General features: G+C 31.0%; 1 protein-coding gene across 11 annotated transcripts in view; it reads right to left on the reverse strand.

Moving 5' to 3' along the window:
• LOC106786084 (mitogen-activated protein kinase-binding protein 1) overlaps window positions 1-21,569 on the reverse strand; it is a 96,191-nt gene that overhangs the window by 6,286 nt on the left and 68,336 nt on the right. For 7 of the 11 annotated variants that reach the window (XM_014747151.1, XM_014747109.1, XM_014747117.1 and 4 more), the window contains 16 exons: window positions 10,571-10,793; window positions 7,733-7,948; window positions 7,471-7,653; window positions 7,174-7,334; window positions 6,755-7,091; window positions 6,504-6,670; window positions 5,914-6,238; window positions 5,601-5,811; window positions 5,137-5,386; window positions 4,556-5,012; window positions 4,353-4,421; window positions 3,955-4,068; window positions 3,423-3,592; window positions 3,018-3,308; window positions 2,774-2,930; window positions 207-2,679 (listed from right to left, as the gene is read on the reverse strand). In XM_014747151.1, the coding sequence (XP_014602637.1) occupies window positions 207-2,679; window positions 2,774-2,930; window positions 3,018-3,308; window positions 3,423-3,592; window positions 3,955-4,068; window positions 4,353-4,421; window positions 4,556-5,012; window positions 5,137-5,386; window positions 5,601-5,811; window positions 5,914-6,238; window positions 6,504-6,670; window positions 6,755-7,091; window positions 7,174-7,334; window positions 7,471-7,653; window positions 7,733-7,948; window positions 10,571-10,793 (5,804 nt within the window). The remainder of the gene's footprint in view (window positions 1-206; window positions 2,680-2,773; window positions 2,931-3,017; window positions 3,309-3,422; window positions 3,593-3,954; window positions 4,069-4,352; window positions 4,422-4,555; window positions 5,013-5,136; window positions 5,387-5,600; window positions 5,812-5,913; window positions 6,239-6,503; window positions 6,671-6,754; window positions 7,092-7,173; window positions 7,335-7,470; window positions 7,654-7,732; window positions 7,949-10,570; window positions 10,794-21,569) is intronic. The other 4 variants (XM_014747177.1, XM_014747198.1, XM_014747188.1 and 1 more) reach the window with 2 other exon arrangements.

Below are 21,569 nucleotides of genomic sequence, written 5' to 3' on the forward strand. Positions count from 1 at the left end.
AACGAAGGTGTTTATTATATGATAATAAGCAATAAAAAATAATTTCGCGCGATATGAAATAGAAAAAAATCAATACGATTCCATGAACAGTATTCAAGAAGTTCAAACATAGAGAGCTACAAAGCTCTTACATGTATCACGTCTAAAATATTTCATAAATTGTACGTATATTAAAAAACTTGTTACTTTTGACTCCGCTTAAGTACCTGCATATAGATGTTTCGTGGGAATAGTTGCTTGATTTATAGTGGGTAAAGTCTTAGTCCACTTCATGTGACTCTGACATCGCGATGCAGGTGGCCACATCCTTTTAGGCGAATTGGTGCAACTTGATGCAGACGTAGAAGAACCACTTTCCATCAGTGATTTATCCATTGCCGATATATCCGCGCAATCGCTATCTTCACCACCAGAATGAATCCGTATGTCACGTCTGATCGTACAATACCTACTATCACGTTCAGCTTCTAATTTAGCAAAGTTATCGCTCGTATCTGGGCAGTGAGTTAAACGGAAACATTTTTCTTTCATGAAGTATTGCTCTCTTCTTACTAAATTTTCAAATTCTTTAGAAAGTAACTTTACTGTTCCTTCTATAGCTCGAGTGATTCTTACGTCAACGCTTGCATCCAAATTATCGATACGTGCGTTAGTAGATTGTAAATTGGAATTATTCGATTTCAACTGTGTTCCATGTAGATCAGATGAAGATGTAACATTGGGTTCTAAAGAGTCATAAGTTTCCATTGTATCTTTAGTTGGTATTTCATTTTCAAATGAACAAATATTATCTCTTTCGTGACTAGTATCTTCTTCCTGGTTAGACATAAGTGAAGATTCATTAATATTCTGACGAGAGTATCTGTCTAAAGTATTTTCAGGATTATACGGTGGTATTCCTGCTATGTTAATAATCTTCTTATCGGGTAAACAACTTTGCTGATTGAAATATATACTTCTTTCGTTTGTTTCGTCGTTCGTTTGCAAAGAATATTTAGCAGATTGTAAAAATTCTTCGAATCGTTTTGAATTTGCATCGGCGTCCTTTTTACTTTGTTTAGAATCTTCGTCGTTTCTCGTTTTATAACTTAGATGAGATAAGTTAGCAGGTAAAGTCGCTGAATAATTAATAGGTTCTATGTTTTGTATTGAGGATTGCGATGATGAGTCCATGTTATATTTATTCCAAGCTGGTCTTGCTCTGTTACGCATACTTTGAGTTCGCGATGAATTTCTTTTAGGCTTTGGTGGTTTATGAGCCACAAAATCATTTAATATCAGCATGGAGTGTGGTTCTTTTGGAACCTTTAAACTGTTGCTTCTCGACATGGTGTCAGTGTCAGTCATCATTCTAATATTTGTATTTTTTTCATTATCATTATCGAAATTGAATTCATAATAAATACATGTAGCCGGTTGTGCGTTGTCTTCGCTAAAATTAATATCATTTTTTACTTTACACATTCTTGTATCTTGAAGAGACTTCGATCTAAATACTGTTCTACATAAAGTGGCATCATCCGTCAATGTTTGAGTATTTTTCGCCGTTTCTATTTCGTTGTTCGGATTTCCACTGTACGTTTCAGAATTTTGTCTTTTACGTTTGTAATGAGAATCAAATAACATTTCTAACGGTGCTGACTTTACCAATGAATCAGAGTCATCCGTTAAAACACTTTCTGTACTTCTATGATCAATGTTTTTCTGTAACGGAAACATCTGATAATCGGATTCATCGGTTAATATACTTTCTTGGCTTCTTCCAACTTGTGTTTTACGTTTTGATAAGAAAAAGCTGGCACTGGAATGTCTATCGTGATCATAGTTGTTACAATCTAATATTTCGGCACTTCCTTTGGAAAAAGATTCTACCGAAGCATCTGACAATATACTTTCTTGAGAACCAGTTAAAATCCTTCTTTGATAAGTCTGATAATGTGGATAGCTTTTATTTTCCATGTGACTATCCATATGAATATTGATTTGATAATCGCTAACGCAACGTCGTGGTGGATTTTTGAAATCACCTTCCAAGGAATCGTCGCTGAAATTTCCATTTCCGTCGTCACCACCGTCGTCAATAGTTTGTTTTAAATTTTCAATATTACGTTCGTTCATGGCAGGTAAACTTTCAAACGATTTAGCTAGATTTTCCATTTCTTCCTCGTTATCATCGAGACCGATAAAATAACTACAGGATCTTCTTTTTTGTGCGAATCTTGCGAAACGACTCACATTTTTCTTACAATGTTCTTTCAAGAGTTTTAATTCCTCGCATACAGGAGATTCGGGTAAAGATTGATTAGCCTTATTCAACGACAGCTTATACTTTTCAGTTTTTTTTAATGTCAGTGTTAGTGGACGGTTAAAAGATGGTTTTATTTTTTCAATAATACACGATGTAGTTTTATCATCGGTTAAGCTGCTTTGTTCGTTTGACGTTTCTGATTTGGATAAAGCATTCCCCACACCTTGGGCTTTGTTAATGAGTTGTTGAGGTTTAAACGCGGGTTTTGGATTTGGCATAGGTTTGCAAGGATTAATTGGCTTTGAGATTTTGTTTTGTTCACCCAATTTGTTACCTGTGTTAAGTCTACTCGAACGATGATGTTTCTCTGGTATATGGCTGCTTAAATCAGATATGCTCTGGCTGCTTTTCAAAGATGACCTGTACCCTACCTATAAAATGAAAATAATATTGCGAATAAATTGATTCTATTTAATCAAGGAAATTAAAAATAAATAAAGAAAAAATTATTTATCGATCTCTTACGCTTTGCAGCTTTCTTCTAGTCTCCTCTATTCTTCTTTGCAATTCCTCACGTTTTTTAACAACATCTGCATCACCTCTGGCATGTTTAGTGGCATTTACCACCGCCGCATTACGTACTTTATTGCTGCTATTACTACTTTCTGTACCATTATTTACTCTATAATTATGGAAACAACTTGATAAGATAATTATACTAAGTCTAATTATATTTGGATTATCCTTTCCTTATTTGATAAATTATTACCTTCCATGAAATTGGGAACTAATACTAGTAGTTTTAATGCGATTCGTTGGTTCTTCGGCTCCGCTGAGAGACTCGAATGCATTTTTTAAATACTTCTCCCGATGACTTTGTTTTGTTATTTGATCGAAACCTTCCGAGCTGGCTTCTGATAACATAGATAAAGGATTTCTTTCAGCGCTTGGTGTCGATGCTCCACCTTCTGAATCGGAATCATCTTGACTACCAGATGCAGTTAATTCGCTTGTTCGTCCACTTTCTGAGTTTCTTGGTTTTTTCTGCCGCCTTTGAGATCTACGTGATGTGAAAATAAATATTGAACAAAAGCAAAAAATAAGAAAATGAATTTAATTTATATAAGAGAATACAATAAAAATATAAATATAAATAGAGGAATTTAAAACGAACCTTCGAAGTTCTTCAACATCCATGGCGTTTACTGTAAACTGATTTGATACAGTATCCTCTTGTGGAGGATAATACATTAATCTGTGATGAGATTTCTCTGAACCAGTTGTACCGTTTTCTCCCTCGGAATAATCTTCTACGTCTCCATCATGTTCTGTACTTTCATGATCCTAAATAAAATAATGTTAAATATATGAAATATACAAAAATCAACTACAATGGCATACATTATTTTTCGTATTATCCATGAGAATTGAAGTTAGATTTATTACATAGAGCAATAATAATAATAATAATAATAAAAAAAATAAAAGAAAACAAACAAAAGTAAAAATAAAAAAATCAAGCTAACGACACATGAAAAATGCAAAAGCAAAAATTATGAAAAAATGTGTTTGCTTACAATAATAACAAAGTATCACTTATGAAAAACCTTTTCTTTCGAATGATATATTTTCACTTTGACGTGGTTAGAAAGATTTGATCGTAGCTTCTATTCCACGCGCGCGTTGAGAGTATAAGCAAGCAGTACCTCGAATTTAAAACTGCCAAGACTGCTATCATCAGTGTGGTGACGACTTCTTGATTGACGTGTAACTTCGGTGATATTGTTACCTCTAGATATTGTCACGTTACCACCGATCACCTACGTTGGCCGGTCAAATATAAAATGAGGATCACAAAAAAAAAAAAGAAGGAAATGCAAAACATTACATAAAAATGTGATAAAGACAAAATTGAAAATTATTAGAAAGAGAGAACGATCAGCAAAGCAAACAATTATGTACAAAAATAATTATAACAACATATTTGAATTCCATTGATTATATATGAACAATATTATGATTTAAATTCGTGCATTAATATATGCATGCAAAACAAAAAAAGAGATGCATTGTAAAAGTAGTAGTAAAGTTAAGTCATTAGTACCTGTTTCGATTCATTAGTTAGTTCTCTGTAACTATCTGGACAAGGTTGAAATACATTTTCTTCCTCTTCCTAAAATGAATTGTATCAAAGAGTTAGTGATATTATAAGAAGACTATTAAAAGTTACGTCTTTTGCATCTTATATACTTTATTTCGATTATATTATTTATATTTTCGATAATATTAAAATCGATTTGTACTGACCCTTTTGAGTATAATAGTATCACGACGATAATCGCTACTGCATTTAGTTTCGGTACCACTGTCGATAGAACTGTCCTTAGAACCACCACCGCCGCCACCACCATCCGAATCGACACTTCCACGAGGTGGTGGAAATGGTATGACTTCATCGCTATCGTAAACTGACTTGACAGTAATACCATCTCCTTGTTGTACTCTTTGAGCCCATCTTCCTTTCGGTAGATCTACGCTAAGCGGTCGGACAGTTGAACCAACCGTCGTATTTTCCTCAACGGTCGTTGTATTTATTTGTTTCTTAGCCCAGAGAGGTAATTGTCCAACGCTAAATCTATAATCCACACCAGCATTTTGAGGTGTTGGATTGGCGTTTGGATCGAGGAATTCTGGAGGAGGTGATCCAAACGTTTCATTATCTAACTGGATTTCAATTCCACTACCATTAACTTGTGGTGGCCTCCTATTGTAAACAGGAAGAACAAAAATTACTTTTTGTTACTACATGAAAATAATTTTGTTTGTTCGTTTTTGCTTTAAATTACATAACATTTGCCTTCTTGCATTAAATAAAAAATATATCTTACTTTCCAGCACGCATTGCTTGCTGAGCGAGTCGAGCTTGCATCGTCACGACCATATCGTGAGGCACACGCCAGACAAATATGCAACCGTCACCACTTGCAGAAACGAGGTGACGACAGTCCGAGCTAAAACGCAGTCCCGTCACCAATTCTGAATGACCTAGCATGGTTGCCATACATTCACCACTATAATAATCATACACACACAAAGTTTTGTCTGTACACGAGGTAGCTACGTAAATTCCTGACGAATCTGTAAAAATTTGAGATATTTTCTCAGTCATTTATTTTGTCGCTTGAAATTTTTTCAAAATGATCATCGTTCTATTTCATCATAAGAGTTGTTGTTGATCGTACACATTAATAATTATAATATTTTCATCCTGAATTAAATGGCCAATAATGAACTTTTAATGAAATGTCTTATTTATCATAGCAAAATAGAATGAAGTTAAAGATTTATTTACCTAAGACAACTTTTATGAGGGATCCGTCTTCGCCGACAGATCCTTTGAACGTTTTACTGTGCTTCCCGGTAGTTACATTATAAACCCTAATATTCCTATCTTGGCAGGCAGTTAAAACATGTTTTTGTCCAGAATCCACTTCCATATCATATAACGTTGTCTTTCCCTGAGCGTTATGACCTCTGGCGAATTGTGGCATTCCGCCTGGTGTCTATATAAAAAGGAACAAAAAAATAATAAAAAACCAAATATACAAAATGCTTATCTTTAATTCAATTTAAAAAGCAAGGAAAAACAATGAGAAATATCTTACGGATTGCAATTGTCTAAAGATGATACTCTTATCGGCGCCGCAAGATACCATTTGTAGTTGATTACTTTGATTCGTTTGATTAAAAAATCTCACGGCAGTAATCGAGGAGCTGTGATCGTCTAAAGTTTGTGAAAAATTGTAATCTTGATCAACGCTAAAGACGTGTATTAGTCGATCCCTTGAGGCACTAGCCAAAAGTCTCGGAGTTTCCATGGAGTATCGGGAAAACCTTGAATACTCGAGACAAAGTACTTCCGCGTCGTGAGCCTCTATTTTACACAATTCTTCCAAAGTAGAAACGTCATGGATACGTATATTTCCCGATCTAGAATATAAAGAAATATTAAAAACGTAAAGGACGAAATGTCCTAACAGTTTCTACGATATTTTTTGTTTAACACTTAACAGACTAAAAATATAAAATTAAAGTTAAATAAGAAGAACGATGTGTTAAAATTAATATTATATTATATGTTATATTATAATAAATATATTTCCTCACACATTTTATTTGCAAGGAAATTATCAAACGATTATATTAATTTCAGAAGTAAATTAGTTTATTAACGTGTAATCACATAAAAACTCACCTATCACCAGACGCAAGATGTTTTCCATCAGGACTGACTCTTATCGATCTTACACCATTACGACCATCGTAAGAAGCATCACTCTTCTCAGTTGATCCAGCAGCAGCTAAATCCAAGTCCTTAAGATAAGTTAATTCAGGATCCACGTAAAGGACTTTTAATAATTCCTATAATAAAATGTCGAATTTGTTGAATAAATCTAAAGACATTTGTGTGAAAGAACACAATTTAATTAGAATAAACAAACTCACGCTACTATATATGTTCCTTTTGTACAATGTATCGTTTGAGAATACATCTTTCTCGAGATTCCAAACACGAATAGTGTCATCGCTTGAACAAGTGATGAAACTACCAGACGGCATAGAGCCAATAGAGTCCGTTCCTGTTGGATACATTTCAACACCCCATATGCATGCGGAATGATAAAGGAAAGAATGCGATTTACCGACCCGCTTGATATCCCTTACATCCCAAACATAAATACTATGATCATTGTAGACACATGTTAATTTATTATTTTGTTCATCGAAAGCTAACGCTATGGCATCTGGATACCTTGCGTTTGCTGGGTGCTGAGACATATGACTGTAACAATGAAACATTTACATTTAATTATTATTTCATCAGTGATGATCTAAACGTAATAAACATTTCGGTTATTCCTTACTTTATAGACAATCCCTGGGCAACGTCAACTCCTAAATAATGTGTTCTGGGTAAAGTAGTGATAAACTGCAGCGTACTGGGACAGAAACACCTGACGATACCCTCGGCGCAACCAATAAAAATATACTTATCCCCGACGGCCATACAATTTGCACTGCTCGTCTAGAATATAAAGGAAGGAAAATAATAACAAATGAAGGAAATAAAATCATATAAAAGATAGGGTTCATAAATGAGATTATCGGATCTCTCCTAAAATATATATATATATATATCTATTTTCGAAAAGAAACCTTACCCGAAGCTCAACCCATTTGTCCAAGAGCCTTCGATTATTGAATTCGCATAGGAGACCGGTTTTCGTGATGGCGTATGTCGAATCCGCCATTTCTCCTTTACCGCAGGCTACATCGACGAAATCGTTGTTTCGTTGTACACCTAATATCGCTGATCGGCCCATCAAAGGCACGGGTTCTTTATACTGTTACAAGAAAATACAATATTACGTTCTTTTAAACGAATTATTTTGATGTATTTTCTTTTAAAATTTTTTTTATTACCTTGGCACTACGCGAATATTCCAGGTACCAAAACTTCACGTGTCGGTTGCCCACTGTTACGAAGTAATTACCATTTTCAGCGAAACATACTGCCTTTACTTTGCTCGAGACTTTGTTAGATGCAACTTTTACGTTATTTTTCCAATCCCAAACGTTGACGATCATATCGTGTTGGGAACCGACCGAAACCACATACTTGTTACTCGGTGAAAAAGCCTGAAATATATAAATAATATAAAAATAGAAGATAAAAAAGAATATAATTAAATAAAAAGAAAAAAAAAAAAGAACATTCATCTCTTTTTAATAAGACAATTAAAAAAAAATGACATCTATTGGTGGGGTTGTCCCCAAAAAGTTTCCGCTGATTTATATTTTTAAATATAATATATAAATTGAATATATATAAGGTGTTTCGTAATATGTGGGATCTGTTTTATGGGTGAACAAGGAACACAAAAATGTTAATTCATATTAAAATGTACGATTCTAATAAGTATAACGAAAATGCGTGAAGGAACTATAACAACGGAAGAAAAATATCAAGTACCGTTGGATATTCTTTCATCCAATGAAAAATGATTTGGTATGTTCGTTCCTCGTGTCGTCGCCTTGTAACCGTGCTGCATCGTGATGCACGCAGGTCGAATGTTAAATGAATTTTTTTTTTTCAAGCAAAAGGAGCCAAGCTTTGAAGTTCGTTCGTACGTACTTTGAACATGTTCTTTCTTTTGTTTTTTTTTCTCACGATGTTCGAAGACAATATCCGTAGAATACACGAGTGGTGGTGTTATGCGAATAAGTACTTAGGAAGTACTTTACGGTACACATAAATGTTCCCAAGAATATACATATTATTTGTATAAAAGTTCTGTTTCTTTTTTTTTTCTTTCTATTTGTTTTTTTCGTCGCGTATGAATATCACATGCTTTTCTTTTTTTTTTAGACTTCTATCGTTAATCTAATTAATTTAGAATTTTTGTAAAAACCTCAGATACAAAAAAAAACATATTGAATAAATTATAAATAATATACCTCTATTCCTTCTTAAATTAGTTGTTACATTTGTATAAACACTTACACATCATCAAATGTGACGATTCATTTGAAATGGAGAGAATATTATTTTTGTTGTTGTTATATAATAGAAAAAAAAAAACAATGAAAAATTAAATAAATTACAAATTGTATGCTTTTAATAATAACATTTTTTAATATAAATATATTAAATAATGTATTATGTAATATTAAATATTAATACATTACATACATATATACATATATATAAAAATTGTTTATTATCAAAAATGAGAGAATAAACCGGTTTATTAATAATCGAATTTAATTAGAAAATTATCGGTAATATTTTAAAGTTGACTATTCGATCTAGTTTAAAATGAAGTAAGTATTGTATGCTATTTCTTTGGTTTCACAGTCGTGTCATCCAGATAACCGTGAGTTCTACCATAAAAGGAGTTCTAATTAGCATGTCAGTGATAGCACATAGCGGCGGTAAGCTCGTCATAGTGAAGGCAAATGCAATAGGCGCGGTCTTTTGCTCGTGGCGAGCTTATTCAACGTAATGTTGCATGCATGCAATGCTATGCAGTTCGTTTCAAGTGCTCCTGGCACTCGTTCAAAAAAATAACCTTACAATTACGCGGATTTATTCTCAATCTTTCTTTTTATCTTACTTCCTCTTTCATTCTATCACTCATCACTCTTTCTACTCTTTCCTCTCTTTCCGATTCTTTTAAAAAGAAAAAAGAAAATAATTTAAAGAACGCTCTCGACGCAAGAAATCACGCGGCAGAAACGGTATGAAAAAAAGAAAAAAGAAAAAAAGGGGAAGAAAAAAAATCGTCGGAAGAACGTAAATACGATTTAAATGAAAATCTGATCTTCCTAAGTAAAGAATTAATGGGGAAAACAATAAAAATTGGGTCACGGTTATTTGGTTATTTTTTTTTTTTAAACGCGGTTTGAAAAGTGAAAAAGGATCGACCTGCCGCCTACAAACCCCTTCCAACCCACCCCCCTTTTTTAATTTCTTATTTCTAAATGATAAAATGATTTTTGTTTTATTATATTTCATTTTATTTCGTTAACTCATCGTCGTCGTCATTGAATTTATTTTAGCGAAGAAGAAAATAGGAATAATAATAATTAAAATAATAATAACAATAATAAAAAGAATGTGTGTGTGTGTGTGTCATCGTAGGTAAAAGCAATTTGTTAACTATTCGAGCAAAGTTAAAGATCGTGGTAGAATCTCACCGGGAATTTCATTGCTCAATCGTCAAGCGGGTCTTGAAATCTTAGCCTTAAATGTACTCGTTCCCGTTCGCGTGTGCATACCCTACGCGTAGAGCGAAAAGATAGAAAGAGAAAGAGATAGGTGCATGAAAACGGTGAGAAGAGAAAATAATCTCACATGGCAAAGTTGTGCGTTATACTATTAAATGGATTTAATTTAATTGTAAGTCACAGGATTAAAAGCCAGGATGATTTCAACCGATTATAAGATTTAACGCGAATGAAACGATTCATTTTATACGACAAATAATTCATTCGAATTAATAATCCTCTCTATCGAATAATTAAATAATATTTTTATCAAGTCAAATAAAGAGAATATTTTTAAAAAAATGTATTTGAATTAATTTATTATCGATTTTTGTTTTTATATTTTATATTTGATATCATTTATTGTAATAAACGAGTGATAGAATAAATTTGTATCGTATATTATTATTTTCCTACATATATATATATACGTAGATAAAAAAAATAATATATAAGAAAAATGTAGATAATAATTTTCATATACAAACTTACCACGCAATTGATGCCATATTTGTGTCCGGAAAATTCGGCAATTTGTACCGCATTATGAGGATCGGATATATCCCAGACCCGAACATTCGGCATGTGTCCGCATTCCCCGGTAGCCAATAGTCTTCCATCTCCAGCAAGAGCCAAAGAAGTCACAGTTTTTCGGCAAGCATTGAGCACGTGTGCTTGCGTGTTCCTTCGAGGATTGAAGAGCACAACCGTGCAACTGCGAATACGAAGTCAAAAAGGTTCCTGATTATTTGGGACGAGTTAATCATAGAATACGAGTGTGATTAACGGTCTTTGTTTCCTCTTTTAAAAAGACTCGCATTGGAAAAAGTAAAAGAACAAAAAGAAGAAAAAAAAAAGAAAAGGTGTCGACACATTTTTTTCCCTCACTATTTTTCCTTTTATCTTTTTTTCTTCTTCTCCCCCTCTCTCTCCGCCCCCCCCCTTTCCATTTGGTTAATGCAAACTAGGACATTACTTTCTACTTAATAAATCTTTGAACTATTTGGTCACGGTTGGGACCACCACACATGAGACGGTACACCAAACCTTCTTATTCGTTTCCTTTTCTTGCTTGTGTAACGGGTTATTTCATTTAAATCCCAAACGGCATGAACAAGAGGATAAACGAAGAATAGGATGGAGAAAGAAAAATAAGGCCGAGTCGACTGAAAGGTTGTATCTTCGTAATACGTGTCTCTTTTTTGTTTTGTGTGTGTGTGTATGTGTGGATCTCTTGTGTACATGTAATACATATGAAACGTGCTTAAGAAAGCGAGAGGCACGTGCTCGAGCTTTGCAACGGCTCCAAAATACTTCGCGCTCTTATTTTCAGAAGAGAATAATAATTTTTTTTTTTTTACAGATGTTTCTACCCTTTTTCTTAGTCTCACGAGACGTACCCATTTGATTTTAACACGTTCAATAGATAATATATATATATATATATTGATTTAATTAAACCAAATTTCAAATTGCAGATATTTTTCTCGCATTATTCCCAAAATGAATAGAAATTAATAATTTAAAAAATAAATTAAAAAATAACACACGAAAAATATCGTCTATTCTTTCGACTAAAATAACATGAAATTTAATTGTTACAAATCATATATATAGGTGTTTCGTGATATGTGAGACACATAAAAAATTGGGAAAGAAAAGGTAACATAAATGTTTACGTAAATTTTTCTCATTATTGTTATGTTTCCTGTCTATTTCTGAACTAGATTCAATATATTACGAAACACACCCTTGTATATATATTTTTTATATATATTTATATTAATACTAGAGTAAGTGGGGTATAACGATTAGTCAAATAATTGGTTTTTAATTAAATTTTGAATTAAAAATTCTCCATTCAATGTTACTTCTATACGTAATTTGTCTCTATACGACAATTATAATAAAAAATATTATTTTACAGAAAACAGTATGAGAATAAAAGTAAATAAAATGTCAATTGGTTTAATATTAATTATAAATTGGCAAAGGAGGATGTTCCTGATAGCATTAGAATATTTTTCAGTAGTAAAAGAAGGGTAATAACCAGACCGTTATATAAATCGAGTAAGTAGAAAGCAATGGAATGAATGAATGAATGAATGAATGAATGAAAAGAAAAGAAACGACATTAAAGAAGATATGGTGTCTCTCGATTTATCGAATCTCGATATTTGTTATTTCCCTTTGATTGACCTCCTTTTTTTTCTCTCTCTCTCTTTCGATTGGTGTCGAGTACGTTACGTCACTATTACACGGTTCGTTACATTTTCGATCGAATTGTACATGAATGAACGCTTCCGTATACTCGTTTAAAGAATGACACGGTGATATTATAGCAAGGTATAACCCCGTTCTCGATGTAGACGATACTCGTATGGTATTTTGCAGTAATTTGAGACATATACTCTCCTCTTCCTCCTTCTCTTCAGTTGTCACAACCATCAATGCGTTGGCGGTCGTGTATTGCATTCGATTCATTCGTTCGTTTCTTCCTTCTTCTCTATTTTTCTACTTCTCGTCTATTTTTTCTTTTTTTTACTCTTTTCTTTTGAACTTAACCGCAATCGTGTCGATAAACTTCCACTCGCGGATCATCGTCTTGTCTTCTTTGCCACATGGTTCATCAACGTTCATACAAATTTAAAGTATTTTTGTAGTTTATAGGGGGTCACCCCCCGTGTGATGAATTGAAAAAAAATCTAATTTTTTTTTATTGTATAAATTAATTCTTAAATTTGTTTAGAATATGCTGGTAAGATGATTTTCCAATATTTGAAATTTTTGTAACCCCTTATAGATTCTTGTTTATTAAAGATCATATTTTCAAGCTAAGACTGATTTTTTGACAAGAAATTTTTCAGAATAATTTATTTATTATTTTACGATATATAACAGTATATACAGAATATACGATATATTTAAGGTTGTTAATAACTAACATTTGTTTTTTTTTTTGTTGAGAAATTAGATGTAATAATAGAGAGTTTAATATATGATTGCTTCAATAAGTATGATGGACAGAATTATTAGTACAATTTAACGTATAAAATATTAGAAATATTTAATATAACTTATTGGATAATTCTTAATCTTTAAAAAAAAAGAGAAATTATAAAAAACAAAAGCATTAATTCCGTTTACATATATATTAAAGTAAGAAAAATTTTGATATTAATAAGATAGAAAAAGATAACAAAATTTATGGGAGATGATCTAATTTATATTTAATTGTTAACGAAATATATATATATACACACACACACACACACACACAAATAATATCTTTTCGGTTTATCACGAAAGAAAATAGAATTGCAAACGCGTTGAATTTTTCGATATTTTCCGTTCTCGTTCATCGATACTCACTTTGGTTGGTGCAAGCTTCGTGTCTCTTTTTTCTCTGACGTTAAGCTGACTCGGCGGGACACATAATGTCAAGTGGCATCGATCGACAGTCGAATTAAAGGATGCTTCGTTTCGACGAGTCTGCATTTCGTGACTCGTACTAATCGATTTTCTATAAGTGTTTCTTCCTCTTTTTTTTCTTTTTTCTTTTTTTCACTATCTATTAAATCAAGATACGCGTACAAGTTTCATTTTTTACAGCATCTCTTTCTCTTACTTAATCTTATACTTTTATTCTATGTTCCTTTAAAATAGTTTTTTTATACTAATCGTCTATGTCTTCTTCATTACATATTTAATAGATATTTAATTGATGTTTATATATTGTATCGTTTAATACGTTCGTATTTTTAAGTGCGATTTTTATTTTTTACTTTTTACTTTTTCTTTGTTTACAGACAAATTATTTCTTTATATATTATACGAAAAATTAGATGTCAATATAGTAGGTTTACTGTAAATATCTTGTTTGGTATCTTAAAAAATATCTTAAAATGATAGTAACGAAAAATAAGAAATAATATATTTGAAGAGTCAAAATTAATGTTTATTAAGATAAAGTTATTTAATAAAATCAAAATTCTTTGTACATATAATATATACACAATGAATACTGGATTATTATTATAATTCTTGACCAATCAATAAAGTCAAGCAATGTGGACACGGTTTAATAACATGGATGGATGACGGTAACAACTACTTTCAAAGAAACAAAGTCAAAAACCGTGAACTGTTGATTGTAGAAAAAAGATAAAAATAAACTCTTTGGTAGTATTTTAAATAAGTATGAGAACGTGTTAGTAAAAAGAAGAGTGATTTAAAACCTGTAAGAAAGGAGAGTAAAAAATAAAAAGATAACAAAACAAAATAAAACAAAAATCATAATCACGGAGAAAAATGTTGTTATATAATAATGAAAAAATAATCTAAATATATTTATTTGAATTTATATATCGGAAGAGTAAGATAATTAACGAAGAAAAAAATAGACAGTAGTTAATTCTTGTTTGTATCAGACAAAAGCTTATTCCTTCAACATGGTAGGATCTTCAATGTTGAACAGAAGACAACTAATTTTTGTTTTATTGGATCTTCTACTAGCTACTGAGAAAATTGCTAGCCCATCTTCTTCTTTCCTCTTTCCTCTCTCTTCTTTCTTCTCATCGTCTCTCTTTATTTCTCTCTTGGCAAATCGTTTTTCTCGATCGCTTCGTAAGCCCTTGGCAATATTCTCTTCGTATTCCTGAACCGTGCGAGGATCTACCATTTACGTAGGCGCGAGCAACTTCCGTTTCTGCTTCACTTTCAACCGTGAAAGACAAGCCTGACATTGACGTACGATAAGCAACAGAGGTTAAAGAACTCTCCTACACGCATTTTGTTCCTTTTTATTTTTTATTTTGTACGTTAATTATATAAAAAAAAAAACAAAAAAAAAATCCACTATGTTAATATAAACGAAACAATAGTATCAATTATAAAGGATAACAACAAATAAATGTTTAATTTATTCGATACGTGATTTAATTATTCTCAAACAGTTATTCGATAAATTGATTATATATATGATCGATTAATGTAACTACTTTAATGAACAATTATGGAATATATACAAAAATGAATATAACGTCTTTGGAGGGTAGTGGATTGTACGAGAAAGTATTGTAAAAAATGTTTACTCTAATTCTTAATAAAGATGATTATAATTATAATTACAAAAATTAAGAGACGATGCATATAATAAACAAAAAATTGGAAGTAATCCAAATTATAGTAATCCAAAAAAAAAAAGATGAAATTTTAATAGAAAATATACGACGATAAATTATCATAGTTAATTTTTTTTTTTTTTTTCTACAAAATATGATTAAATATATCGAATAAATTAATAAAAACGAGAATTATAATCGAAATTATCCCAATAAGCGTACCATATCATTGAGATAATTTTCTAAAAAGAAACGAGTGACGTAATGACTGAAAAGAAAAAAAAAGAAAAAAGAAATTGTTTTATCCTTCGGAGATAAGCGCAGCGCCATTTGCATTGTACACGTTAAAACGTATAAACTTATAATGACGTTTCTCATAGATACATAGTTATACACATATACATACGCGTATAACAATGGTACGATAACGTCACTCATTACCTATCTCGAGACCTTGTCTTTTAAAATTCGTTTCAAACGAGGACAACGAAGAAGAAAATGAAAATGAAGATGAAGAAGAAGAAGAAGAAGAAGAAGAAGAAGAAGAAGAAGAAGAAGAAGAAGAAGAAGAAGAAGTCGATCGACCGAATATTGCTAGGAGGTCTTTAAATGAGATACTCTCGTGGGAAATTGAGACGTTCAAGTCGTCGTATTCTCGCACGAGTTCGTTGAATTATTCAGCAATCGGAAGAGGATCTTTCGTTATTGCTAAGATCGTAGAAGATATCGTTTATGATCGTTGATGCATGACTCTTCCCAATCATGTTACCTATGATTATTTCTTTATTTTTTTTTCTTTACTTTGTCTAGTTTCGTTTCGTTTTTATAAACTCGTCTTTAAAACAAATTAATAATATATTTTATTCTTGTTTTGTTTTCATTTTGTGTATAATTATTGTCAAGAAATTTACATTTGTTTACACACATTTTCTATTAATATTATTATTATTATTATTATTTTTATCCTTTTAATGAAATTCTTAATTACTTATGTTTCGTTGATACGCAAATTATTGTATTACTATTTGATAATTTTTACGTTTCCAAATTTGTTTTAATAAAATCATTAAAATTGAGATTTATTCATTTGTTGAATGTTTAAGGCATTTGTATTTTTTTTTCTTTTTTAAATTGATCCAATTATGTTTAAGAAGATGGAAGAAACGAGTAATTTATTTTTCTAGTTCTTGTGTAAAATAAAATTTCTCGTTGATTATATTACCTTTATATCATTTCTCTCTCCTTCAATAATCGTGAATCGTTTTATAGGGTCTGTTTTATAATAGATTGGCGTACTTATGGCTTTCTTTCTTTGGACAAGACGATGAAAGGGGAGGCTTGGGGCCGTGTGAAGGAGGCACCACACTTTCCGTGACTTCGACCTAGTGAAACTAGCACACACCGGGCGTGCACGAATAACGCAAATACGATGGAAATCGTTCATAGAACACTGAACGATATTTATGTTGAACCCATAACTAATATAAGATGTTCGTGAGATAAACTAAAACATTTAATTCGAAATAAAATTCAATACGCGAATAAATGAATAAATAATTAAATCAGTAAATGTGAAAACAAAAATAATTAATTTATGTGGATATTAATTATAAAAATGTATATAATAAATTTTCTTCTTACATTACTCATTGGATAATTATATATATATAATTGTTAATATTTAATTAACTAATTCCTGATTAATACTAATAAAAGAAGAAAAGAAAAAAAGATATAAGTAGATATCGTTACACTCTATATAAAAATATACTGAAAATTATAAATAAAAAACAAAAGATAATAATAATAACACTAATTCCATTTATCTACAATTAAATTATTAAAAATAATATAATCAATTAAAATCTGATCTACTGTATATACATTTAGTAAGACTTTTGATTAACCAGCATTATGATCAGGATGACAAACAACACAAATAATTTGATTAATAAATTCATACAATAAACATATAACAACAGAGATTCCCGATAAAATCATAATCTCGGTTAATCGAGATTCTACTTGTATTAATAAAATGTAAGGATACCCAACCGAATTGTATGTTTCAACGATGAACAACGAAACTAGACTGATCGAAATTTCAAAATTTCCCTAAAGATATTTTAACGCGATATGGTACACGTTGGTACACCACATACATACATATCTATGTAAAATAGTTGCATGCGAACATATTACGATATGGGATAGATCGTAACAAACTACCTGTCTATTTGTTCGAATGTTATTTGAGCGTGCGAGAATTTTGTAAGGTCGAAAGGTTTAAAGGTCACTAGGTCGATCGTTGAGAACGATAATTGACTGGACTCATAACTATTTGGTCATCTAATAATAATAATAATAATCATTATGATCATAATAATCATCGTCATTTAATTGACTAGTATGTTCGATCATTTTCTACAAGTTTTACTTCAAAGAAACTAGATATATTTTTTTTTTAATCTTGCTTTCCTTCTTTTTATATTTCTTCCTCTTCTTCTTTTTTTTCTTTTTTTTTTTTTATATTTTTACGACGAGGTACGATGAAGAATGAGAGCGGAACGACGAGCTGAGTTTGTCTGATAGATTCGACTCTCGATTTCTTTTTCATTCTTGATGAATTCTTATCGTCATGTGATCGGTGTTTTTGATTACGGTATGAACTAATCACACGAGGTAAATGTATGTACAAATATGTAAGCTTGTATGTTGGTTGTTGTGTGTATGTATGTGTGTATGTGAAGACAACAAGAAGAACTGGAAAACGAAGAGGAACTTTCGCGTGGCCTTGAAAGAAAACTTCCAAGTCAAACATGGCAAAACTGATTCCAGTTGATAAGAGAAAAAATAAGCAAAGAAGAAAATCGTTAGAAAACAATCTAACAAGTGATTTTTGCGTGGGAAAGAACGTTATCTTGTAAAAAGAAAGAAAGAGAGAGAGAGAGAGTGAGTGAGAGGAGAGGGTGGCGGGGGGTGTAGGGAAATCAGTTAGAAACTTGATTATATATAAAATCATGAACTATACACATAGTGTTTTTATCTACATCACGTATGAAGATCTCTTTTTTTAGATCGAGATATATTATGTATGTAAATAAATGAGAACGCGGATAGCGTGAACACATTGGTGGTATTACTGGTGTGAGAAAAAGACCGAAAATCTGGCTACGATTGAAAAAGAAAGAGAAAGAGATAAAAGCAACGAAATGGAATCACCGGAAGGGGAAGTAGGATCGAAAGTCGTGGAAAGTCAGGATGATCAGGATAACGATACCATGAGGTGGTGATACACTAACAGCGAGACGAACTCATGGGAAAAATCATTATTAGCGTTATTGTTCGATGATTCATTATGGTTCCTTAGTCATTTTTGAATGAAAGAGAAAAAGAACTAGATGTAATATAATATACATATATATAGGGTGTTTCAGGGCTTATTAATTAAATTGTGGAAATATATTCTATAAATAAAGTAAGAACAAAATATTATTTAAAGTTAGAATATAGATAAAAATTATTAGAAAGTTTATTTGAAAAAAAAAAAAAAGAAAAAAATAATAAAATTGAAATCTGTTACAGAAAATTTCTTTTAAGGAAGAAAAGTATTATAGATCGTTCTGTATTTATTAATAATTATTTTTGATCAAACAATTTGGAATGGTTTTAACCTAGTAGTGAATATTACGATGTTTGTTTAACTCTGAGACAGTGAAAACGCTTGGATAGAATTAAGATTCTTTAACAATAATATGTTGTTAAACTTTTATTCGTGCAATTAATTTATGCAATTTTCAAGAATGTTTCCTTACAAATTCCATAAGTATTCTTAATGTATTTTAATGATCAACTAAATAGTATCGATTACTACAAAAGCTTATTGCTTACAATTTAAATAATTTGATGAATTTTCACAACAAAATGTAATCAGTGAATAATGTAATATAATAGAGGTAAGTGTAAAATGTAAATGCATTAAGTGTATTAAGATTTTCGAACGTTTTAATCTAGCTATATTATTTTATTATATTTATTATTTTATCTATTCTATTTTTGAACCTATTAATTTCTACAAAAATGTATAGATACTAATAAGATATTTGTAATATTAAATATTGTAGTAAATTTTAAAAATCTCTTAGACACAGAACAACACCATTATTAATAATTATTACGAGTAGTGACGTACAAAATATTATCGTAGAGTAATACAGCAGCTTAAATATATATATATTAATTAATATAACATTAAAAAAAGTATATTATTTGATATCATAAAATATTTTTCGACAATTGTTAGCGTTGTATAAAATAGAAAATAAAGATACAGGAAGTAAGTAAGGTCTGTTGGTGTTTCGAAAATAATGTAAATCAGGTAGTAGAGGTTTTGCGAAGCAAAGCAACATCCGGTTTGTCTATATAAAACCGAGCTGTTTATTAAAACGTACGTTTGACTGATCCTCTTTTTTTCTTTCTTTCTTTCTCATTGATTTTTTGTTGTTGTGTTCTCCTTCTCTCGGTTCGTTTCTCTTTCAATAACGGCAGCTAGAATTAAGCTAATACACGAGAGAGTGGAGAAACATTTAACCAACCGACTTGTAAGAGAACGGTGCGTTGAACCGCAGGTGTGAGCTTGCGGATAGACGATAATTAGTTCGACCTGCAATTAGTCGATGAGCTGTGGTTAGTAATAACTTGTGCCGAGTTCACGAAGAAGACATAATACGAAGTAATACGATCGATAGATTTTAAATAATCGATATTAAATAAGGAAAAAAGAAAAAATTAAACGAACCAACTCCGAATACTTAATTTTGATTAAAGATTACATTTTTGTTAAATAAAATTACAGATTTAAAAAGAAATTATCGAAATGGTATTTAATAAATCTCGATAATGGTTCAAACAATTAATTTGTAGATGAAAAAAATTTCTACGTTTTTTGTTTCTCTTCTAACTAGAACACTTATTTTTATTGGAAAAAAAAAAAAAAAATTAAATGCGAAGACTTGTTTATAATTAAGAAAAAGAATTCTTACAATTTATCGTATTTAATAGAACGTGAACGTTTTTGCTTTGAAAAAATATCGATGAGTACGAATCGTGAGAAAAAAATGTTAGGACTCGAAAAACGTGTCCTTGAAATTTTGATGACTTTACAAAAATGTACTATAATTAACGATGAGAGTCGATGAGTAGACTATGTGCTAATGACATTGGATAATCTTTTTTTCTTTTTTTTTTTTTTTTTTTCGTTCGAAACTTCGAAAAGATAATATATGTACGTACGTATATTTCTTGAAGATAAAAAAAGTGTTTAACCGTAGGCGAGTTTAGCTTTCCTCGAGACTTTCATTATCGATTAGGCACGTCCGCGTGATTTTCAACGGAACCATGTAAAGGTTCACCATCGCTTATTAAACTTGTTCTATGTGACCGGTCAAACACGTTAAGAAGAAAACAATGCACATTTCTATTCTATAAATGTTACTACGATAACGATAAATATTCATATCTTCATCAGTGTTCTTAGTTTTCTACGAGTAATAATAAATGACTAAAAAAAAAAAAAAGAAAATAAAAGAAAAAATTGTACAACGTGAAATTTAAACTATGAAAATTTAATATTTAATATAATATAAAAAATAATCTTGTAATAATTCGTAGAAATAAAATGTATAAAATATACATATCGTTTAAAAATATTCTTTAAATCGTTTCTGAATATATATTTTTAAATGAGGAGAAGGAAAAAAAAAAGAAACTGAAAATGCAAAATAAATTGGAGACAAGATGAAAAGCGTACGAAATGGAAAAGAGTTGATGCAAAGGTGCAACTAGTTGACTCATCATCTAACACGGTATGCGAGATACGATCTAGTTGAATACTGATGCTACGAACACTTTTTATCTTTCACAGAGATATCTTTTTCTCTCACACGAGAACGCACATCTTCCTGAATCAAGATCGGAGTATCGACGATTTAACCGTTGCTCTGATGTATGTAAAATACGTATGTAAGTAAGTACATAGTTATATATATATATATGCATGTATAGTTACCGGGAGGCGGATCTCTCAGTGTTAAGGACTGTACGCTCGAGACACAGAATCTTTTGGTCCATTCACCTCTCTCTTGACCCGATTTCCGGCTCTTACCGACCATACGTATCCTCATGTGCATATTTTATTGCATTTCGAACAATTATTGCTAAGCCTAACTATCTACGATTTAATTTTTGAGAATTTTATCATTTCTATTTATTGTAATATACCATTTTTATTAAATAATCATATAATATATAAAGTATTATATTTTGACGTTTGATATTAATAATATTATATAATATATTTAATATATATA

This window comes from Polistes canadensis, unplaced genomic scaffold (assembly GCF_001313835.1).
Source record: "Polistes canadensis isolate GaletaPanama2010 unplaced genomic scaffold, ASM131383v1 scaffold_3, whole genome shotgun sequence".
Lineage (NCBI taxonomy): Eukaryota > Metazoa > Arthropoda > Insecta > Hymenoptera > Vespidae > Polistes > Polistes canadensis.